Here is a 25,284-nt window from a genome sequence, read left to right as displayed (position 1 = left end):
AATTGTATTTGCCACAATCTTGACCATTCCTCTAGTCTACCTAGATCATCAATCATTTGTTTTACCCCTTAGTCTGCCTACACTGTTGCATATCTTTGTGTCTGCTGCAAAAGGCATACTTTCCCTTCAATTCCATTTGCAATGTCACCAATAAAGAGATTAAGAAGCACTGGTCCAAGTATAGATCCTTGGGGTACTCCACTTGTAACCTTCACCTTCTCTTGAATGCACTCCATTTTATTCGACAACCAACATCTTAATTGTTCAACCATCTTAAAATTTAATCCCAAGCTTTTGAGTTTATTAACAGTCTGCGATATGGAACAGTGTCAAAAGCCTTACTAAAATCTATATAGGCTAAATCTACCCCCCCTTTGATCTATTACTTTAGTCACACAGTCAAAAAAGTCAATACAATTTGTTTGACTTGATGTCCCCCAAGTAAATCCATGCTGTTTGGGATCCTGCAAGTTACTGGATTTGAAATATTCTACACCTCTTTCTTTTAAGAGTGTTTCCACCAATTTCCCTGCTGCTGATGTAAGGCTCACTGGTCTGTAGTTGCTCGCCGCTTCCTTGCTTCCACTTTTGTGCAGTTGGCCTACATTAGCTCTTTTCCAGTCCTCTGGAATTACTCCTATAGGTAGTTATCGGTGTTACCAGCACCCCTCTTTTAGTGTCCTTGGATGTATCCCATATGGCCCCAGTGATTTATACACTTTCATTATTGTTCACTCTCAATGTACATGTATCTACCTCATTTTACCTCAATTTTATGAATATACTTGAAACTTAACTTTGGTCCCTTCACTTTTCTTTCTGTAGTTAACTCTGAGCAAAAATAATTATTAAAATGATCTGCTATTATCTTCTCACTCAACAAGACTCACTCTCTCTTTGGTCTTATTATTTCTCCTTTTGTTTTTCTCCTTTCACTTATATACCTAATAAAAAGTGTTGCCCCACTTTACCTACTGACTGAGCCATTTTCTCTTCAGCTTGGGCCTTTACACATCTGATTACCTTCTTAGCCTCCTTCTGTCTAACAAGATACATCTTTGTCTTTCATTATTCTGATTCTGCTTATATTTACTAAAGGCCATCTTTTTTGCTCTCGCAGTACTTGCTACTTCTTTTGCAAACCACACTGACTTTCTTTTCTTTGTGTCTCTCCTAACCCTTTTGATACAGAGGTATATTGCTTTTAGTATTGCACTTTTTATTTTTTCCCACCTCTCCTGCACTCCTTTCAAGTTCCTCCACTCTGCCAAAGAGTCACTTACACATTTTCCCATCTCTACAAAGTCAGCCTTTCAAAAATTTAACATCTTTGTTTTTGTATGATATGAGTCTGTCTCTGCTTGCTGGTTACTGGATCCTAGGTTCTCGCCCACATTTACATCAGATGTCTTTGCGTGAGCTCCCTCATCATTTGCTTGAGGGATGCTCGCTGCAAGGAGTTCAGAATGTCCCTACTTCTAGTGGAACTTGCAAAAGATCCCTCCCAGTTCACATCCTGTAGATTAAATTCTCCCATGATTATTACCTCTCCTTAAAATGCCATTTTAGTGATGTCCTGCAATAGGTTCCTGTCCAGTTCCTCTCCCTGATCTGGTGTCCTATAGAACACGCCAGTATGAAGAATAGCTTTGTCCCCCTAGTGGTTTAACATGATGTGCTCCCATAGAGATCAATGGACATTTTCAAGTGTGGTGACATGTTTTGAATGGAACAAGCAACATCCAAAAAATGTGCTACAAATGTTTGTATGTTTGAACGCAAATGGGTATGCACACGTGAAATGGTGGTTTTATTTTATTTATTTTTATTATTTTTTTCACATGCATTTGCATGCTGTGTACTTGTGTTAAAAATGTAAGTCAAATGCAACACTTAGCTTTTGAGAAATAGACACTCTCCAGTTTTAGCAGTAGAGACACATCTAGTTACTGGATCAACTAAAGTGTGGCTTTCCAGGAAATCACATTTGTCATTGCTTAATTTAATGTAAATGTGATACTGTGTGAAATGCACTGAAAACTTGAATTTTTATATAGTGATGTTATTACTACTTTCATCATTTATCTGATAATATACAGGTTCACAAGGCTTGGTTCTTGAGTATACCATGACCAGGTATACAATTGGTCGCTTCTTATTTTTGGCAAAACACAAAAGGTATGCTAAAATATAGTGTTGGTGGGATCATGCTCTAGTTCAGTGCCCATGGAGGTCCCCATGCATTGCTAATACCTCTTCAGGCAGACTTTTGTGTGTTGTTTGTCACATGGTCAGTAATATCATTAGAAAGGCAGAGCTGTAGCATTTTAATGTCATACATTAGAAGGCATTGTAGATAGCCGGAAAAGTAGTCATGATATCCTGTCATCTAAAACCTACAAGTATGAGACACTGAGTTGCTTTGATGTGAATTGTATTGAAAAAATAAATAAGATAAATGGGACAGAATCCTTCCTGGCAACACAAGGGTAAAGCGGAAGTTTGTTAGCAATTGTGATTTTGCTGATAAGATTAAGTGTTCAGGTCAGTAGGAGATCACAAGACAGATTTTATCTGGTCCTTGCAAATGTGAGTCTAGTGTTCATGTTAGTGACTGGGTTTTTATGATTTAAGAGATAAAGACCAAACAGTGCATGATGTTTTCTGTATTCTTTATAGCTGAATTGCAGATATGTTTCACCTTCAAACAGAATGTGCCTGTGTACTGCTGGTTACACACTACAGAACATTTCTCCCTAAGAGATATCTAACTATTTTACCAGAGATTGAAAGTCCTGATGAGCATGCTGATTCATGTGTATACACCTACACAATTTACCTTCAGATCTGTGCTCATCATCTTTCATAACCATCTGCTGAACAAGTCGCGGCTCTGTAAACTCCATAGTTTATGGATCGTTTACGACTGCTGGCCATAAGTGCATACACACTACAGAATTTGCTCAACATCGTTGATAGTGATTTTTAGTCAGTTTATAAAATCAAATAATACGTTGTGCTTTGATATGATGAAACATGATGGTGGGAGCGTATACACTAATGCAGTATCGGCCCTAATAGTCATTTATTGTGTGATTGGCTTTATAGGTGAGTTAAAAGCCTGTACCCAGCTTTAGTCTATACAAATATCTGAATCTTTGAACAGGATTGAAAATGTTGCTGTAATACACACCCAGTGGCCACTTTATTATGTGCACCTGCTTGTTTGTGCAAATATCTAACCAGCCAATCATGTGGCAGCAACTCAATGCATAAAAGCATGCAGGCATGGTCAAGAGGTTCAGTTGTTGTTTAAACTAAAATGTGATGGAGATGACTTTGGCTGTGGAATGATTCTTGGTGCCTGATGTGGAGGTTTCTCAGAAACTGCTTATCTCCTGGGATTTTCATGACTTAAGTTTACAGAGAATAGTGTTCAACACAAAAACATCCAGTGAACGGCAGCTGTGTGGGTGAAAACACCTTGTTATTGGGAGATGTCAGAGGAAAATAGCCAGACTGGTTCAAGTTGACAGGAAGGCAAAAATAATGCAAATATCCATGCATTACAACAGTGGTATGTAGATGAGTATCTCTGAATGGGCTACAGCAGCAGAAGACCACACCGGATTCCACTCCTGTCAGCTAAGACCAGGGTACTGAGGCTACAGTGGGCACAGGCTCACCAGAACTGAAGACTGTAAAAACATTTGCCTGGTCAGACTAATCTCAATTTCTGCTGTGAGATGCAGTTGGTAGGGTCAGAATTTGGCCTAAACAACATGTACTCATGGATCCATCTTGCCTTGTGCAAGATGGTTGTGGTGTGTTTTCTTGGCACACATTAGGCCCTTTAATACTGATTGTGCATTGTTTAAATGCCACAGCCTGCCTGAATATTGTTGCTGAACATGTGCATCGCTTTATGGCCACAACCTACCATCTAATGGTTACTTTCAGCAGGATAATGCACCAAGTCACAAAGCAAACGTAATCTTAATCTGGTTCCACAAACATGGCTGAGTTCAGTGTACTCCAGTGGCCTCCACAGTCACCAGATCTCAGTCCAATACAGAACCTTTTAGGATGTGGTGTGAAACAGTAGATTCTCCATGTTAATGTGCAGCCTAAAATCTGCAGCAACTGCGTGATGCTTTTATGTCAACAGGGGCCAGAATCTCTAAATAATGCTTCCAGTCTCTTGTTGAATCAATGCCACAAAGAATTCAGGGTGTTCTGGGGAAAAAGTGGGTCCTACCCAGTACTAGAAAGGTGCACCTAATAGAGTGGCGACATGTCTCAAATCAGCTTTTTCCCTGACTTTCCTGTATGAACTTCTCTACCAGATATAATGATCAGTTTTTACAACATACTTTGCTGGCACAGCATGTTGACCATATGCATACCATTTAAAGTGTATACAGTGCTTTCATGTATGTTATCTTTACATAAATAAAAGATAATAAAAATAGTAAAAACATGTCAAGTGTTATATTATGGAATACAGGCCTGTTGGCTTGATCCTGTGTAACTGCTGGCTCCTCTGATCAGGAATTCCTTAGTTTCCCAGGACTTCCTCTGATAATGCTGGTATCCAGAACCAGCCCAAGCTTCACTTGTCCTTTTTCATTTTTACAAATACTCACATGTTCCACTTAATTGCAGTTATTGAAGGAAAAGTCCACCTCAAACTTCTCTTAGGCATTGAACCTGTTAAATAGGTGCCAATGAGCCTATATGCAGATCACTATCCTGCATGTAATCATTTGCACTCTAGTAGAGAGCATCTAATTGATTCTTATGGATTGCGTTGCCTATGAAAGCCTCTGTCTGTGCCTGGCTCCCAACGGCACATAACAAACCTAACATCCTCATGGTTGGTGTGTCATGTTGCAGGTCCTTGTGCATGGATGATTGAATCATTTGGTCGCCTCTATGGTGCAGAAGGGCGCAAGAAATCTACTGTATAGATGCAGGGTGCTTGCAGTTGTGGTTTCCAAGCGCAGCAACTATAAACTGATTATATACATACATGGCTGAAAAGCACAGTAGAAAACAAGAAAGGTAAAGGAATAATTTTAGTATAAGACAGAAAACTTTTGGTCGTGTTCCTGCATGGTGATCTAAAGCTTCTCATGTGTTAACACTGCTGATATGTCGGTAGAACTTAATGTTGGCATCTGTATTGTGGTGCTGTTGATAATGGTGCAAGTCTAAACTTGCGTTGTCTAGTAAGATTTGTATTGTATAGATAATCAGTAGATTTTATTCAATTTGTAAAGAAAGAATAGTTGAAACATTGTCAACAGTTGAATGTTGAGGTTTGGCAATAGTCTGTCTCGCAGTTGACATTACAATTCAGCACATGTGTGTTAGGAGGGGTTGAGGTCAGGACTGTGTGTAAACTAGTCAAGTTCTTACACATCAAACTTGGGAAACCATTTTTTGATGGTCTTCACTTTGTGCATGTGGGCATTGTCATGATGAAACTGGAAAGAACCTTCTCCAAACACTTGCTACAAAGCTGGAAGCACACAATTCTCTAGACTTGTATGCTGTAACAAGTATTTCCACTGCAACAGTGTCAAATTGCAATGTGCTTTACTGCACTCCAGTCGATATTTACCATTGTGCATGGTTATCTGAGGCTTGTGTGCAGCTGCTTGGCCATGGAAATCCAATCCACAAAGCTCCCAATGAACATTTATTTTGCTGATGTTGCTTCCAGATGCAGTTTGGAACTCTAGTGAGAGGTGCAACTGTGGATAGATGGTTTTTATGCACTAAACACTACGCACTTTAGCACTCGGCGGTCCTAATCTGTGTGCTTGTGTGGCCTACAGTTTCATGACTGAGCTGTTGTTGCTCCTAGACATTTCTACTTTATAATAACACCTTTTATAGATGCCCGTTGCAGCTTTAGCAGGGCCGTATTGAAAGTCACTGCACTATTCAGTACGACCCTTTCTACAGCTGATGTTTGACTATGGAGATTGACAGCTGTATGCTTTATCTACTAGTCATCTACTTATCCATTTTATCTGTTGATTCTGAATATACGGCATAACGGACCTACTGTTTGAGGAACTATTTCACACTGCTCTTCGTTTTCGGGCAGATTTTCCGAATGCACAGTTTTACTGTCACATGTTGGTAATTACCCAATCACGGGAGAATTGCGGTTTATACCGCTAGGAGGACTCACTTGCAGGAGAATTCCATCACTAGCAGCGGATAGCTGTAGGAGATCCTATTCCGGAGAGCCGCATATTAACAGCATAGAAGAGGACCGTGCGTACATATGGTCTACACTCTCTATTATATGCTGGATTTTACAATTGACTTTTCTATACCGGGATATCCTCAGTGTTTATTACCTCTATACTTTGCTCCCAGGACACATTTTGTAACTGTGCCAATCATTATGACGAGTTAGTGTGATTATCCATGCCTAATTGTCTTCATTGCAATTAATTGTCAACAGAACTAACAGAATCACTTTTTACATTAGGAGTCATATCTCCTCATTTTACATTGGATTTCAATATATGTTTATAATTGTTAATATTTTATTCTGCCTTGGTCTTTGTACTTTTTCTAATTGGCCACACCTATATGTATTTCTAGCGCTGTTTTTTCTGTTTTTGACTTTATTTTATACACCTCTTAGCAGTAGGTGTGGCTGAAATGGCCAAACACACTAAGTAAAAGGGGTGTGCACATAGTTTTGACTATATAGTGTGTGTGTGTATGTGTGTGTATATATATATATATATATATATATATATATATATATATATGGCATGGAGTTCAATAATACCTATTACCTGCAATAAGATATAGCAGACTCATCCTCATCATTTAATATGGCTTTTCATCAGTTTAAAGTTGAACTTTACTGACTCAGAGGTGCTATGATCATGTTAATTAATGGTTGTGTGTATATATATATATATATATATATATATATGTGTGTGTATAGATATATAGATATATAGATATATAGATATATAGATATATATAGATATATAGATATATATAGATATATAGATAGAGAGAGAGAGAGAACAAAGAAAATGCAATCATAAGAAAAATTCTTTCTTTATAAAAAAAAAAAAAAAAAATTACGTGTATGTGACCTAAACATATGGCTTACAAGAAAATCCCAGTTTTCATGTGTGGCTTTGTGATCTGCCTATGTGTTACCGTTATAAGTCAACACAAGAGCTTTTTGTATACATTTTATATACTTTTTTATACACAAGAACTTTTATAATGGAAGCACAAACTGACCTATATGGCATGATGCTTGGAGCAATTTGCGCAAAAAGATCCTGATTAAGCAAAGGAGGTTTTACTTTTTTTAAATAATTTTTTCACTAAATACATATCTGCTCTTTTTTTATGTGTGTGTATGTATGTGTGTGTTTATATGTGTGTCATCATTGTCATTATTTTTTTGGGTTATCTTCTTGACAGATCCTCATGCATTATCAACCCAGGCTAGTTATAGTATTTGCTTATTATTCTAGTAGTAGGATGAAAGCATTTAATATTTACTTACCAATGGTGGAGGATTTGTATGAGAGTATTTTTTGGATGTAATTAAATGTCTATTTGTATAGGAGGGTAGGTATGCATGTGTAAGCTGTCTGTAGTGCTCAAGCCCAATAAGTGTAATGAGTAATATAATACATTTTTGTCTACAGGAATACTAAGATATGCCAGCAGAAGCCTGTGGAAGTAAAAGAGAACACCGAGAAGTTCTGCCCTGTCACTGTGAACCCACGACACACCAAAAAGGCTTTCAAGGTTATGAATGAATTAAGAAGGTATTATTTTTGCTTCTAGAAATGTTTCCACTGTGTTCGTCAGTAATAAGTAACTAGCTTAATTTAAAGGATTGAATGTGTGGTCACACAGAATCTTCAAAACGTATAAACCGTTTTCTTTATCCATACTTGCCAACGCTCCCTGAATGTCAGGGAGACTCCCTGAAATAGGGGTGATCTCCCTCACTCCCTGAAGAGTCTGGCATTCTCCCTGATGCTGAGCCAGTACAAGACGTGGTTGGCTTTGCCATCTGTGGCATGATGACACAGTTCAGAAATTGTGTCCTATGTCCATGTATTGATGCCTATGGAGGTGGCCATTTTCATGGAGACCAAGATTTAATCAAAGACTGACAGGTAAGACAACATGACTTCAGTAATATAGACAGAAATGTAAAAGACACTTCAGTCTCTAGAGATTCATTAGCTGCTTTTCTTTAACGCATAGCTGCCTACTCTCCTGGACCGGGAGACTCCCGAATTTCTGGGAGACCTCCCGATTCTCGCCCCCACAATAGATAAGTGGCGGGGGTGGGACTTAATGAGGCAAATATTGCGTCATCTTATCCCCACCCCTTGCTGTAATTGGCTAAAATGGTGACAATCGTTTAGGGGGTGGGGCCAAACTGATGCAGTTTGTCAAGCCCCGCCCCCGCATGCCCACCTCCCCCGGGATCTCCCTGAAGCCAACGAGGAAAAGTTGGCAAGTATGTCTTTATCTTGGTTTCTCATTCACTCCACTATTACATGAAGGCACGAATGACCACGAGATCTGAGGAGGGGGGTACTGTGAGGAAAGACGGGCTGGGTGGTGACAGAACAAGTGCTGCTATTTAGTGTTTTTTATTTTTCTTATATCTTTTTATTTTGTGTTTTTGTTTTATTTCTTCTACACATGTTTTTGCAGTGCCACACTATGTTTTTGGAAATTTTCAAAAATATTGAGCGTGTTGGGGCGGGGAGCTATACACCATAGCTAAAATACATCATATGTGTGCAATATGGCAGCTGTGTGCATGCTTGCACAACAGGCCAACTCTATGCACACACACACACATCAGTACGATGCACCATGATACATTATGTATGTATATATTCTATCACAAATTATACACTTAACCATTATTTTCCATCATCATTTCAGCAGCTGAGAACCATTTACAATAAGAACCTGGTATTTATACCTCAAATGTACAATGTTTTATAACACTGAGCTGTTGCAGCCCTTCATGGTGCCCCTAGTTGTGACCTTACAGGAGTTTCTGGTGAATGTAGGAATGTGACTAACTGCAGTAATAGTACACTGTGCATGGGATGAACAAATGCCATGAAACTGTTTTAAATGGTTTCCAACTGATGCAGTGATGAACTTTGTTTTGTGGACAGCCTGCCAAAGTGCAGGTGAAAATTGGGATGGAAGGCAGAACATACAGACGTACACTGTCTACTACTAGCGCATGTTTCCTAGTCAACCTAGAGACCAGTATTTGTCCAGCATTGGAAGAAGAGCTCTGCAATTTGGTATGCAACAAACAGTGTTCCAGTTGAAGAGTGAGCCCAGGGGTCACTGGAAAGCTGCAGCGTTTTACCATAATCCCTGAGGACTGACGTTTCAGTGACTTTTCACTGTGGCACTACAGACCATGACATTGGTTAATGATACCTTGGAGATAGTCTTGTGGCCAGAAACTAAATGGCATTCTTTTCATACCCTGTACCAAACCCCCAGACTCTCAATGACATTAACATTGTGCTGCAGGATTGGTTAGTTCCATGATTGGAGTTTTCTGATTGTATCACACAGCATTTAGGATATAATAGCTTTATACATGTGCATGTATTACACCCGCTGCGTACGAACTATCATTCTGTCAAGAAACTTATTGGGAGCATCAAAGTGTATCTGATGGGAGGATTATCATTGCTAAATAACCAGTTTGAGGGCAACACACTAAAAGAAAAAAATGTAACCCATTAAATAAAATATGGAAGCCAAACATAAAAGCCTGTTATTCAACCATCATTTGGTTGACAGTATTTCAATTATATTTGTTAATCCGCATAAACGGCTTTATTATATGATTGTTCATGTTTTGTGCTGCTATAAATCCTGATTCTCTTCCTTACAACCTCCCTTTAAATTACTGAAATGATGATGCTTGGAGACTAATGACTTACACTGGGCGGATGTCAGCTGAGACATAAGTTCACAGGAATTTAAACACATCTCTGTGTGTACCTCATTAAAGGGTGATGTCAAGTCAAGATGCTTCTATATTTATAGAATGCAGTGACAAAAATAGAGACTTGTGGAATCCACAAACATGGATATAATGAATTTTTTATTATTAAATAGCAAGTTTAGGAAAATACACTGAAATACATAAGCTGTAAACGAGTTGCTTTGTTGTATTTAAGGGTCACGTAAAGTTGTTATTGACAATTATACATATTAATGTAAGGCGTATGTGTCTTGAAGTTTTTTATCCCAATCCTAAAGTGTAAACAAACCAACTAAAGACTTGTTTCATATAGAATTGCATTTGACACCAAAATATTCCTGCATCACTCTGACACGAACCTCGCATCACCCCCACTTTGTTCTGCAGGAGTAGAACATCGACATCACTTTATGGTTTTTATTCACCCCTATTTCCCACCTTACCTGCTGACACTGCCCCTGTTAGGTGGATCACTTGCCCTCAGTAATATAATCTCATGAGTTGACAGGACCCTTCCTCTCACAAGGTTCGCACTCTTGTCTCTTGGAATACCGCAGTGAGCATCCTGACAATCTGATTGGCTGCTGGTTGCTTATACCTGCCCACATCTAATCAGTTTACACACAGATGAACTGTAAGTGAAGATTAATAAAAAGGTGCTCAGATCTTAGAAAAATGTTGCTTAAAAAATGACCAATACTAACTCTGCCTGTGCACACATACACGAGTACCACATACACAAGCTTTTTTACACTGTTTCAGTTTTAATGACACTTTTTTTTTTTCCTTGACTTTCTTCGCAATATGACTTGTTTATATGTCACATTTTGTGGTGTTACTCTGTTGGCACATATGTCATTATTAAGATGGACCCCAACATTGAGCATTGGCAAAGAGAAGCCGGTTTACTGAAACAGCATTCAGAGAGGAATTAGGTTTCCCTGTCATTTTCAAGGCTGCCGTTGTATGACTTGGAAATGTTATTTTCCACAGAATGGTACGTGTCTGTCACTAAAGCTTCAGAGGGCCTCATTTTATCAGACGTGGGAAAACAAGGTGTTCTATAATGCCCACGTAACGCCAGCCTTGTATGTAACTTAATTGTCATTCATGTTATATTGTATTGAGAACTAAATCTTGTTTCTAGCCTTATGATATTAAACTAAAGTATATGGACGCATGTGTTTGCGGGTAGGCAAATAAATCTGAGTATGCGCATTATAATATAATCCTACCTCCTAGAGACGCCCCTTTATTAAATACAACTTTTTTTTTCCTAGAATACTGCTCTGTTTATCCTCATTTATGGCTTAAATTAATTGTGAGTGTAAGGATATATAGATGTCTTTATTATGTGTAACATTATTCTGTGCTTGAAAGTGTTCTTATACTAGGCAAAGTACAAGGACCGGAACACCCCTTTACCTCGTTTTAATATTCTCCCTCCGCAAAATTAAAATCTTCTCACAAAACTAGACACCTGTGCTCCCAATCATCTAATGGATCACCCTGGCTCAGCCACCTCCTACCATAACCTGGTGCGAACCTCTGCTTCACTGCAAATGTTACCTTCTTGCCTCACTTATTGCACCGTTGTATTTGCGGAAGAAACAGAAGAACAGTTTGACAAATTTAAAATGTTCTTGTTGCCCATTTTGTGAGCTGTACCACCATTGATGAGAGTTCAGTATGAACTAATTACATTATTAAGGCACTGGTTTCTACTGGATCCATCGATTGATTGTTGTTTCAGTCCAGGTTTACTTAGAATGGGTGGTTATAGCACACCCGTTTGTGTCTGTCTGTTGTTCGTATACAGAGTCTGCGTACAACAATACATACTAGATAACAACGCCAACACATTTAGAAACTTCTGTTTTACACAGTTTTTTATTATCCTACATTGTATACATTGATATTTTTGGGGGTGTTTGGTTTCCAGTTATTAAATGCTCTTTTTGTATGTTTTTATTCCTTACAGTCAGAATTTGCTGTGCGATGTAACGATAGTGGCAGAAGATGTGGAGATTACAGCTCACAAGGTTGTGCTGGCAGCATGCAGTCCCTACTTCCATGCTATGTTTACAGGTACACGCTGTCCTCCAGTCTATGTTCTGGGCTCCTATATATTCTGTATTGCACCCTGCTGGTGCTATATCTTGATTCACATGCCTCTGTAGCTGGAGATTCTTAATGAAATGTATACGTTATTTATCTTCTTCGTTGCGGGTTTTTTTTTTTTTATTATGCCTAAGTAGTTGTGAAACTTAATTTTTGTATTTCCAGAAGAAAAGCCAACTTTTCTGTTTGGGCTAGCGCTTTCCTCCAGATGCTTGTTTTCCCCTTTATGACGGATGAAATTGGCTTCCTGTGCTGAACAAACCAGGGTGTGGTGTCAGTGTTTACTTTTTTCAAGACTTGCTGTTTGGCTGTGACAGGAATAATCTGGACACCTCTAATCTTTAATAGTCAGCACTCTGTGTGTATTATGTAGGCATTTTTATATTTTATAACATTCATACTTGCTGCTTCAACTTTTTTTCCTGGTTTTTGTTTGAGGAATAGATGCAAGACAAACACTGCCTCATGTAAAATGCTGATTTTACAGTTTAATGTTAGTTTATAGATAACAAAGGGGAAGTATATTTTTGCTTCTCTGTCCTTATCAGCTGTTATCACTTAAACTTTGATTTGACTCTGCTCGGGATAGGAATATTTGTTTTTATTTAGAGTGGGAGAGTTTGAAGTGTAGCACACACTAGTATATTAGCGTTTACATTCATACCTAATAATAGTAGTTATCTTTTATTACGATCAATTAAGTTTTTTGTATTCTCTCAGACATATACAGGTATGGGATCTCTTATCCAGAAATTATATAATAAATGCTGCTGCTTGGTTAAAATGCCACACACATATTGCCTTCTACAGGTACTGGAGCACTGGTGAATAATTGGGGAAAATGGGGAATTTGTACTGTTCTCTTAGAATATTTTATGCATAGTGTTCCAAAGTCCCAGGCATTCAGGATCTTAGATGGCATAACTATATATTTCATAACATTGCTTATGGGTTTGCATTTAAACAGCAAACCCATGAGCTTGATTTCCTCTTCATTACTTTGTGCAGCCTTTATTATGGGTTTGCTTCTGTTTTATTTGGTCAAACAAAAACGTCTCCTCAGTGAATATATGTCAATTCCTTCCATTCCTCCAGGCCTTTTTCTGTCTCTCCATGCTAGACAGGTCAGCTAAAGGGATGTTGTGTTTTCTGTAGTGGAAGGCTTACCTGGCTTTCTCCCAGCTAAGTAGTTAGTGTTGGCAAACCAGGATCCGACGATGTAACAATTACTTTTTGTGTTGTTTTCAATTCGGAGGGCGCCCGAAAGGACCAAGCCACCTCTGTACTCGGATCTGTTAAGTTCGGGTGTATTAAGTTCTCGGTAAACCAAGCCTGCGCATCTCTAACAAAGAAGGCTCAGGTTTCTGTGCAGAGTTGTGCAAAGCTGCAGAATGGACGTCCTGCCACCTTTTCCAGTCATTATCACCTTGATGTTGGATCATCAGAAGATTCTCCATTTGACATATTCTTCAGTCGGCCACTATAAATTCTTTATACAGCATATACAGACTGATTAGTTCTTTGTTGCCCCCCCTGAGCATTGCTTGGGTACATCCCAAAGTAAAGGCTGTCGTGGAGGAGTGATGGGGAAGATTCTGAATTCTCTCACAGTTAATTCTCAAAGTACTTCATGGCAGCCTAGTGTATTTTGAACCAAGTTGTTTTTATGATTTGATTACTTCCGAAGCTGTCTTAAAAAGACATGAAGTAAGGGAGGAACTGTCTTATATACTTACTGAGGGAACATTTTTGTTTGACCCGACTCTAGCTAAACAAAATGGGAGCAAGCCCATAGCAAAGGCTGCCATGCAGTACTTGGAGGAAAATAAATTAACAGTGAGATAATTCACATTTTTCATTCACTTGGAGTTGAACAGTGCAGAAATTGATCTGGAAAGGGGGACTGCAATATTCCTATAAGGATACACATAAGCATTCGTTGTTAAGCAGAATGGAGTGTAAATGCCCCTATGCACTTCACCTGTCTTCCATGAACCCTATGAGTTCTCTGTAACATCTGTGTGTATTGGCCCTGCTATCCATAATGGGATAATTTCACGTTCTCTCTGAGGTGCTTTACTGTTCTGTTCAGTCCCAGGTACATGGGATAGTGCTGAGATGGAGTGGTAGGACAAGCAGAGTGCCTGTGTATATAATCCGTGAGGCATATGCAAAAGCTGTTTTAGTGGGTTTTTGTGTCTGCTGAAGAATCCGGATAACCACTGCACTTTGACATTAACATTTCTTTATTTAGTTCAGAGTACAACAGACAGCTGCTGTCCTGCCATATATACACTGTTGAATTAGTAATTCCTTAGGGCTTTTACTGCGTTTTAAAAACAAGTACAATGCATGTTTTGTCAACGCACACATTTGCTAATGCAATGCATCCAGCACATATCAACCACCCCACCAATATAAATCGCATATTAGAAGCATAGTGATGATAATAGTATTCTTACATACTGTTAGCACTTCTGTTTACATCAAGAAATGTAACAGCGGTGGGTAAAGGAACTTACAGTTGCAGAGAAGCCAATAAGTTTACTTGTTATCTTTCAATCTTAAGAGAATTGTTTTCACTAAGATTTTTGTAGGCATTTTACATGGCCTGCTGTTGTCAGCCTCTGCTTGACTTACATTATTGCTATTGTTAGTCTGAGTTTTGGTTAACACAAAATGCAATACTAAAACTACAAAAAGCTCCATCATCCCAGTTTTTCTCTGCTCGCTCCTGGCCCAATTCCCACTTGCACCCTAAGGGTTTGTGCAGATGATTTGCATCCAGTCACAATAAAGTTAATGCTTTCATCTACTGTAGTCCAAATTTTCAAAACCAAAAAATGGAAAAATCCCAGAAAAAAATAACCCACGTGTTTACTACAAATTCTTACAGAGAAATAAGGTCAGCCGGGGACTCTTTCCATCAACAGCCAACCACAAGCCAGCATGGAAAATCTGTTGTAATTGTCTGTCTTTATAAGTGGTTACTCTGCCTCATATACACCCCTACAATTCTCCCCTGGTCATATATGACCAAAATCTTTTATCCTTGGGTTCCTCCGTGCTGTACTGTCCATTGGAGGACGGCTTTGGTCTTCACAACAGCCCCACCACTGCTCGTCTATGTGGGAATGAACTCTGTGCAGAGCACCAGTGACTTCCACTGAGCACCCCACATCATTGAGCAACAGTGTGAGCTGCTGCTGTCTACTGAAGTGCAATACTGACCATCCTCCACCGTACACTGCAGCAGGGTAAGTATTGCTGGAATTTATTATGGAGGAGGGGAGACCAATACCCCTACTCCACCCACCCCAGTGCACACTACCTCAGTCCTAGGCTGACTAGGTCCAAGACAAAAACACAAAGCGGTTTCAAAATAAAAATTAGAAAAACAAAACAAAACACAAAAATAAGTTTGGCAATGTGGCTGGCTATGGTACTGCAAGTAAAACAAATCAGTGGTTTGGAGTTTAATGTTTTAGGGTAAATGGCTGGTGTTACACTTATTGCCTGAAAGTAACTTATCAAAGAATCATGGGGAAAAAAATTTTTTTCATTTTTTTAATCCCTAATTTCTGCCCTCAAACCATATAAAGTCAATAAAATTAATTTATTTATTCCAAAATACTACCAAAAGAAAGCTCTATGTCCTGGGGGGAGGGGATTGCTTTGATAGTTTTAAAATAAGAAAGCTAATCATGATAAAACAGATGGCTGATTAAGTGGTTAAGGAATAGCAACTTTTAGGTTTTAGAAAATAAGTGTTACGTGTTGGAATGCAACTATTGTGATTATCAATTGCTTTTATTGCTATTGTTTAGAAACCATCCATGAACCATAAATAGAATAAACAGCAATTGTGTTGTGAAGTACATTAGGTGAAAGAGTTTACTGGTAGAGTGTTCAGGGGATGTGTCATGGACGATGTGGCTGAGAGCCTGTTTCAGTGAGAGAGAATGGCATTAAAAGTATGCCAGTCACTCACACACAGTGTATGCAGCAGAACCCTGGATCTCTGCATTCTATAGATGGAAGGGAAAATGACGACGGATAGAGATTTTAGCTGAAAAAGGCCAGTGTTAAGTAGTAAGTGTAGAATCTGTATTGGGCAGAGACTAGAAAACTAGTTGTCTAGTATTGACATCACCCACCCACCTTCCCTTAACCTTGTTGTTAAAGCAGATTGAAGGTGGGGAGTGGGGTCCTTGGAGTAGTAGTAGTAGACATGTAAGTAGGTTACCCCTGAACAGTATGTTTACCTCAGTTGTGGTGGTTATTTTTGGGCAAGGTCAACAGAGATACTCTGGTTAATCTGTCATGATGTGGTGAATCTTGCAGGGCATGGGTTAAAAGTATTGGTAACCGCTCAAAGATCCTCTTGCTAATTGTTCCCAGTCCTTGTGAGGTAGGTAGGGGATAGATGCCCGTTAATGTAAAAGTTATGTTTGTGTATTCTAATTGATAGCTATTCTGTTTACGTTAGATACTTTAATAAAATTCCTGCGGCCAATACCACATTCCAAGCCATGCAGTGTGTCCTATATCTTTATTTCAGGGGGCAGGTTATTGGAGGAGTTTATAACCCTTTCAACACCAGGGGGTAAATGTATGAACGTGCGGGCTCTTCAACACCTGCGTGTTCGGCGATTAAATTTCAAGCGGCGCTGCATTGTAAAGGGAAGTTTCCCTTTACAATGCAGCGCCGCTTGAAATTTAATCGCTGAACACGCGGGTGTTGAAGAACTCGCACGTTCATACATTTACCCCCAGAGGTTTGAGACTGGGACAATTTTTCACTTACTCACTTTTTCTTAATGATACATCTGTTTTGTCAGGAATAACTTTCCATAAGCATCTTTATAAAATACCCCCACATTTTACCAAATATGTGCACTTTACTTGATATTGGTTCTAGATATTTGGGCCATAATAAAAAAGCAAGTACATATATATATTTTTTTTATTTTGTAGCTTTTAATCCCATATTCACACTAGCAAGTGGCACCAAGCTATACAATAGCTTTTTTTTTTATGTCTGGGACATCTTAACCCTGTTAGAGCATGTTGATATATTCTCTAAAACTAGAGCTGCTCTGGCTCTTATAAAGCACACAGTTTATCCACCCTGCAGTGAAACACCTGACCTCACACCGGTGCGTGCAGGTGTACGTTATACGTGAGTGGTGCCAAGTGCTAGGGGAATAAGGAATAGCATGTATCCGAATGACAATGCAACCATTCAGTTCATTGGGAACTTGTGACATCATTAAGGCACGTGATGTAATGAGGAGTTTAATGTAATAGGATTTTTAATGGTTGTGCAATGAAATCTGCCTACATGAAATTCAGTGAAAAGCTGTAGTGACCTGGTTCTTGCTCAGCTGCTCGTATTGGCTTTAGTTTCTCAGTTGGCCCTGCGAGGCTTCCTGTGCTGCTGGATTCAATAGTAATAATGAATAGTCATTTCCCTTTCTCATAAATGAGGGGAATGGAACAGTATTTTGTGGTAACTCTCAATTCAAACTAGTAAACTTCCCCCAAAAAATTCTAATTAAAGAAATTCTATGTTTTTGCCACTTTTAGATTGAACACACTTCAGTTTGCAGTAATTGTCACACTATATGCATAACATATTTTATTAGCTTTATTTTTTTCTTTATCCTGTGATTTCTTTAATGTACAGTAGTTTGTATACTCGCTTGCCTCAAAGGTGTCTATGGCTTCTCAAGGAGATTCAGAAGTGGAATTTGAACCTAAAACTGTATTATTTTTTTAATCTCCTGTGTCATGTAAGCATACTGTATGAGCTGAAATGTTACAAGGGCTACAAAACAAATTTTACATTTTGTGAGACTTGTACTTAACGTAATGACACTATGCTACCTAAAGGTGCTGTTACCATAAAAGAGCTCTCTGCTTAATTGTGCCTAGCACAGAGGAATATACTGTATATTATGTGTAGTCTTATAATATTCCACTGTGCAGGTTATTTGGAAACTGAGGGAGTTGTCTCCTGACTGATTGTCTGCGCTCTCTTACTTTCTTTTCTGGACTTATATATGTACCCCATGACTTCACATGTAGCCGTGGCAAGTTTGTATATACTTATTACAATTACTTGTGTGGGAGCCAAGTACTATTAAAATAAATGTTGTGCTTTAGAGTCCAAGGAGGGGGTGTGCAGGTGGGTGCTAGAAAAGGGCTTTGCAGGACAACCAATTGGACAGCCCTTCTCAATAGAAATAATGGAACAAAGAAAGGGTTTTGAAGAAGACTCAAAGTCCATAGTGAATAGTGTTCGATGCATCAGTATAATATAGTCAGAACTTAATTAAGATGAACTGGGAATTTGGTTTTGCATGTACACAGTGGAGATAGCCATTTTGCAAGCCGAAGGAAAATTCAAGGAGTGCAGTCTATCAAATAACTAGAAACCAGTGTCCTCGCCAGTGCTTCATGTCCATAGCAAATTGATAGCCTGCATTCTCTTGACTATTACTTTTGCTTACGAAAATGGCTGCATCGACTGGTTGTAGATGACATTAGCAGCACTCGGAGCAGCCCCAATTTACACTCTAAAGCCTGGATTTTGATACCATAAGCGGTGCTGGAACTTGAGGGATGTTGACACCACCTGGCCTTAAGGTAATGGGGTCTCGTCATTGCCAGTCTACCCTCCTGAAGCCACCGTATATCCCCATTTGATGCTTCACTGTGCATGTACCAGCCTCTTCGCTTGCTCAGGAGAGCAGAGTGGAGGCCTCAAAGTGTAGACTGGAAATTTTTCCCACTTACTTTGTCAATTATTACTGATACTTCCTCTTAGTGGAACCGTGGGAACTGCCTGCTGAAACAATTTCCCCAGGACTACGCTGTTTCCATAATAGAGCACCCACAAATCACTGCAGAGGGAGATGTGAGCGGGAGGTCTAGTAAGAAGCTGCTATCTCCTTGATTGCTGCTGGATATTGGTCTGTGAGGTCACAACTCCTGTGCAGCTTAACAAGGCTCAATGCTGTTGGCTGGGAAGGGGATGAAAAAAGCAGCCCTTGGGGAAAAAAAGACTCTTTGGAGCAGTGAGGGGTGCCCCGGGTAGGTAGGCTCCCCACCCTAGTATTGCAGGTTTAAGAAAAAGTTCAGCTCCCTTGTCACATGACTTATTTTGGAAAGATTTCCAGCATGGAATGGCAGCAGATTATAAAAAGCTAAATACAGTAGATATAAGTATTATTTAATACAGGCACCTGTTTTAAGTTAGTAAGAAAATACAGAAATTGCAATGACCTCTTACTGACTATTTTTCTTTCATTGTGATCTAACTTCTGCTGTGAATGAGTAGTTATGATGAGGTTAATGGATGTTGTGCATATTTGTATCTCGTCTGCCAGACAAGCACATGTTTTCCTCTAACAGAATTATTCTCCAGCCTTCTGCCTTGTAGTCATCTGGTTAATGTCTTTATCTGTCTGAGTTTTCAGAAATGTTAACATTAAAACCAGTGTGTGTGTGATGCTCAACATCATCATCTTATTATATTTATATGGTGCCACAGAATCCGCACAAGAAATAAACATAATAAAATGTAGATAAGTGACAAGAGAAACAATAAAAACTGTAAAATACTATACAAGAGACAATAGAGTAGACAAGTACATAAGAAGTCACAGCTAGAACAAAGGAAACATTAGAAAGAGGGAAGTGAGTGGAAGGGGCAGGTGAAGCGTGAGGAGGGAATTGTCATAGCATAGGGGGGAGTAGGCAAGTTTTGAGGGAGAAAGATTTGAGGTGTGGGGCAAGTTTGTTTTGGCAGGGCAAGGAGTTCCAAATGTGGGGAACAGCGTGGGCAAAATCCTGAAATGGGAGTGTGATGTGGTGACAGATGAAAAGGAGAGACTGTGGTCATTGACAAGGCGGGCTAGTAGGCGAGTATTTTGTGTCCAGGTTGGAGATGTAGGATGGGGAGGCGTTAAAAAAGAAGGGAAAAAGACATTGTCAGGTAGGCCAGAGAGGAGATTAGATTAATCAAGGCAGGAGATGGCAAGAACATGGAGGATGCCTTGGTGACATCCAGGGAGGAGACAGGGCGAATCTTGGCACTGTTGTAACGATGGAGGTGACATGATTGAGCAAGTAACTGGATGTGGGGAGTGATTTGAGGGCGTAGTCGATGATGGACTCCAGTCAGCAGGCGTGGGGAACAGTGGAGAGGGTGACACTAATAACCTTTAAGGGAGGTAGGAGGAGGGGAATATGACACTGGCGGTGTAAAGAGAAGTTTACTTTTGGATATTTTGAGGTAGTATCCAGGTGGAAATGGCAGAGAGGCAGTCTGACAAACTTGAGAGGACAGAAAGAGAGGTTAGGGGAGGAAAGGTAGATTAGACGGTCATCGGCTTAGAGGCGATATAAGAAACAGAGCTGATGAGGTCTAAAGAGATAAAAGTAATGGGCAAAAAACAAAACTTTTGGGAACCCCAACAGATAGAGGGAGAGGAGGGTAGCAGGCACCAGAGGAAGATACATTGGATAAGATATGCTGTATGTAATACTGATGATATATTGGCTCAAAGTGCTTATTCTGGCTTCTCTCTAGACTGCTTCTACAATGGTCACAGATAGCTGAGAAGGCTTTTTGTAAAGCCTCTGATACAGTATTAGAGTGAATTATGTTATAACCTGGCCACTAAGAAAGGCATACATGAGTTAGTGTATGTTGTCTTTCATTGTGGAGAATTTGTTAACTTCCAGCATGTTTCACAGCACATTGGTGAAAATGAAAATCCTGTTTAATTTAGAATAATAAAAAACGTTAAACCATTAACTAGTTACATTGGTTAGTTTGGCAATTGTCCAATAGAGATTGTAAACCATAACATTCATGGTAAGAATTATGGCCATAAGAAATCGCAATTCATGTTTCTTATTTCATCTTTGTGCTCTATACACAAGTGCCTTTGTCATACTTTTCTACCCACAGAACTAGCTGTGTCCTGATATCTGCTTGTTTGCTGGCTTTTAGTCACTTGCTGTATGCCAGCTTGTGAAAGGCAGACACCTAAATCTGATCATTCATTTACAGAGAGACACTTGTCCATCTGTCATCTGCTTGTTTCTAACATAGTGATTTTGCAGTCTCCTAGCAACATTGCTTGTACTTCTGTCTTAAAAATATTTAAAAGCGTTATGATGATTGAGCTTTGTTTTTTAGTTCTGTGTACATGGTATATGTAATAAAGTTACCCAATGACAGGATAACAGTGCTGTATATTTGTTGGATCCAACTGTTTTCATTCAGCGTAATTTTAGTTTTTATTCTGCAAAAGTGTTCCGCGGCCTAAAGGAGTTTTTCTTTTTGACCTGATGACGTTTCCATATGTGGGTTATTTACAGTCCGGTTTACATTGGGATCTTACGAGACAGTTGCTTATCCTTCAGCTGTTTCCAGGACCCAACCCAAGTGTAATATTACACAATTACATGAACACTTGATTACATTCCTTTATAAAACCAACAAACAACTGTAGCTCTGAAATGTTGTTAAACTCTTGAAAGTTAGATGAGCATATCTGTCATTGTTTTTAGTACAGTGCTGCACACATTGCAGTGGTGCTTTAGGGTGACAGCTGTTTGTGTATGAGCAATCTGGACAAGCAGAAGAGGATGACCAAATTGCAGAGATGATATTATTCAGGTGCTGCCCTTAAACCTGCTCTTCCTGCTGATAGGTCAGATGATAACCTCACACATACACAGATGCCTGTAATCAGCCAACCAGATGATTTTTAGTTCTGCCAAAGAAATATGATCCTTTTTAGAACAGTGTCATTACCTATTTTATGTCCCCATAGCAATTTGGATGCATCACGAGATCCAGGTGATGAAAGAGAAATGGCTGAAATAATTTGAAATCATGCAAGCATGGGAGAAATCAGAGTAGAGTAAGAAAGGGGCAGAGCAGGAATAAAGAAGGGAATTCAGATATATATGTCCACAAATTTGGCGTATACTTTTCAAACTGTTCAAGATTTCCTCCATATGCATTGCGATTATTTATATGGACATACGGACGTGTGTGTGTGTGTGTATGTATGTATGTATGTATATGTGTGTACACATACACAAATTGCTATGGGGGGACATTTTGGGCAGGTGTGTAAAATATACTACAAAGTAAGAATGCTTCCTTTCAAAACTAGAAGTGTTAATAGTTTATTGTTTATCAATTAACAAACTGCGAAGTGAATAAACAGAAGAGAAATCTAAATCAAATCAATATTTGGTGTGACCACCCTTTGCTTTCAGAACAGCATCAATTCTTCTAGGTACACTTGCACACAGCTTTTTAAAAAAACCTGGCAGGGAGGTTGTTTCAAACATCTTGGAGATCTACCCACAGATCTTCTGTGGATGAAGGCTAGCTCAAATCCTTGTGTCTGTTCATGTAATCCCAGACAGACTTGATGATGTTGAGATCAGGGCTCTGTGGGTGCCATATCATCACTTCCAGGACTCCTTGTTCTTCTTTACGGTGACGATAGTTCTTAATGACATTGGATGTATGTTTGGGGTCGTTGTTCTGCTGCAGAATAAAGTTGGAGCCAATAAGACGCCTCCCTGATGGTATTGCATGATAGATAAGTACCTGCTGTATTTCTCAGCATTGAGGACACAATTAATCCTGACCCAATCCCCAACTCCATTTTCTGAAATACAACCCCAAGAACTTCTACAAGGAACCTTGCAAAGAACTTTTGCGAGGAACCTCCACCATGCTTCACTGTTACCTGCAGACACTCATTATTGTACCACTCTCCAGCCCTTCGATGAACAAACTGCCTTCTGTTAAGGCCAAATATTTAAAATTGTTACTCATCAGTCCAGAGCACATGCTGCCATTATTCTGTACCTCAGTTCCTATGTTTTTGTGCATAGTTGAGTCACTTAGCCTTGTGTCCACGTTGAAGGTATTGATTTATGGCCACAATTATTCCATGAAGACCACTTCTGGCCAGACTTCTTCGAACAGTAGATGGGTGTACCTGGGTCCCGCTTATCTTTCCAGTTCTGAGCTGATGGCACTGCAGGACATCTTCCGATTTCGAAGTAAGCATGATGTGTCTTTCATCTGATGCACTAAGTTCCTTGGCTGACCACTGTGTCTACGTCCTCATCGTTGCCTGTTTCTTTGTGCTTCTTCAAAAGAGCTTGAACAGCACATCTTGAAACCCCAGTCTGCTTTGAAATCTTTGCCTGGGAGAGACCTTGCTGATGCATTCTAGCTACCTAGTGTCTTGTTGCTGTGTTCAGTATTGCTCTGTTGTTTGACCTGTGACCTGAAACTGTCTTCCACACCCTCACCTTTGCAGCAGAGTTTGGTTGTTTCTCACCCAGTTTTAAGCCTCCTACACAGCTGTTGCTCTTTCAGTTAATGACTGTGTTTCAACCTACATAAGAAAATGATGATCATTATCACCTGTTTGGTATGATTGGTTAATCACACACCTGAATTAGAATCCTAGAAAATCCCTGACTTTGCAAGTGTACCTTGAAAAATTGAATGCGGTTTTGAAGACAGAGTGGTCACGCCAAATATTGATTTGATTTAGATTCCTCTCCTGTTCACTCACTTTGCATTTTGTTAATTGATAAAAAATAAACTATTAACACTTCCATCTATTGAAGCATTCTTAATTTGCAGAATATTTTCCATACCCGCCTAAACTTTTGCACAGTATGGTGTGTGTGTGTGTGTGTGTGTGTGTGTGTGTGTGTGTGTGTGTGTGTGTGTATAGATATATATATATATATAGAGAGAGAGAGAGAGAGAGAGAGAGAGAGAGACTGACTCTGACTTTGACAAGGCCAAGCTGTGATGACCAGACAAGTGGCTTAGAGCATCTCCACAACAGCAGGTCTTGTGGTATGCAATGGTTAGTATCTCCAAAAGTGGTCCAAGAAAGGACAACCGGTGAACCGGCAACGGGGTCATGGGCGCCAAAGGCTCATTGATGCGCATGGGGAGCGAAGGCTAGTCCGTTTGGTCCAATCCATAGAGACACCTCTTTCCTAATGGCCTGTCAACAGGACAGTCATATGGATATGTTTAGGAATGGTTTGTCACCACAGTTACTGCTTGAGCTTTTCAGTTTCACTTTGATCAAAGAATTGACACGGACTGTATGGTGGGGAATGTTGCATGTATTCAGCCCGTCTGAGGACATATATACGTCTGCATACACTGATGCCTAGCCATGGCTAGTCAAACAGGTTACAGTTATGGTCAACCACTGTATATAGATTCAACTAATTTTTAATTCTCAGTTTTTTTATGTAGACTTTCACAGCTAACCAGTTTCAATCTTTTTCAATGTTAATGGTTCAACCAAGATACATGCAACGCAAACATGCTTTCCAGCCACCGTGTGTGTCTGAATAAATTTAATCATGTGCTTTTCCAGAGCTTGGATAAGATCTCTGCTTCCCGTCAGGTTGTTTATAAGTGTGGACAGAGTAGTCCATTACGGGACCAATGGTAGGGCATTGGTCCTGTGTTGCTGGGTCTATACATAATTTCCATTCTGACATGGATGTGTTGAATACATGCCTACTTGTTTCACTTCAGGGGATTGCTCATCCTCTGTCTTGTCACTGTAGCTGGAACGGTTCTAAAAAGGAACAGATATGTAAATGACCGAGGTAACAGTCAAAACCATACATCAGATACAAATTTTCCATCTTACTAGTATTTCCGTCTCTTCCAAATTCTTACCTATAATTTCAGGCCAGTGTCCCTTCTGCATGATACATCTGGGATTTTAGACTGTGAGTAAAAGGTTGTCTGGGTTCATGTCGCTCAAGAGCTTGCAAAAGCCACCATGATGTCAGATGGAATAGACTGAGCAAAGACGCACAGAGACTGGGGTCTCTTTTTGCCAGGGTTGGGTATGTTTCCCCTTTGGTTTAGCTTACCTCATCTCATGTGTTGCCACAGGTATTTTCTTGCAAACAAGCCTTGGCAAGCAGCACAGTGCATGAAGCATTTGGAAACCATGTCTTTGGTAGTTTGCATGGAATCGGAACACTGCATCCTGTCCTTATCGCTT

General features: G+C 39.6%; 1 protein-coding gene across 1 annotated transcript in view; it reads left to right on the top strand.

Annotated features, from left to right (window-relative positions):
* Positions 1 to 25,284, top strand: part of KLHL2 (kelch like family member 2) — a 95,243-nt gene that overhangs the window by 9,720 nt on the left and 60,239 nt on the right. Inside the window, exons 2-3 of the mRNA XM_075197989.1 lie at positions 7,710 to 7,832; positions 12,036 to 12,142. Of these exons, the coding sequence (XP_075054090.1) occupies positions 7,710 to 7,832; positions 12,036 to 12,142 (230 nt within the window). The remainder of the gene's footprint in view (positions 1 to 7,709; positions 7,833 to 12,035; positions 12,143 to 25,284) is intronic.

The sequence above is a fragment of the Mixophyes fleayi genome, chromosome 1 (assembly GCF_038048845.1).
Source record: "Mixophyes fleayi isolate aMixFle1 chromosome 1, aMixFle1.hap1, whole genome shotgun sequence".
Taxonomy (NCBI): domain Eukaryota; kingdom Metazoa; phylum Chordata; class Amphibia; order Anura; family Limnodynastidae; genus Mixophyes; species Mixophyes fleayi.
The sequence above is the reverse complement of the archived record's forward strand: the minus strand, read 5'-3'. Positions and strand labels throughout refer to the sequence as shown.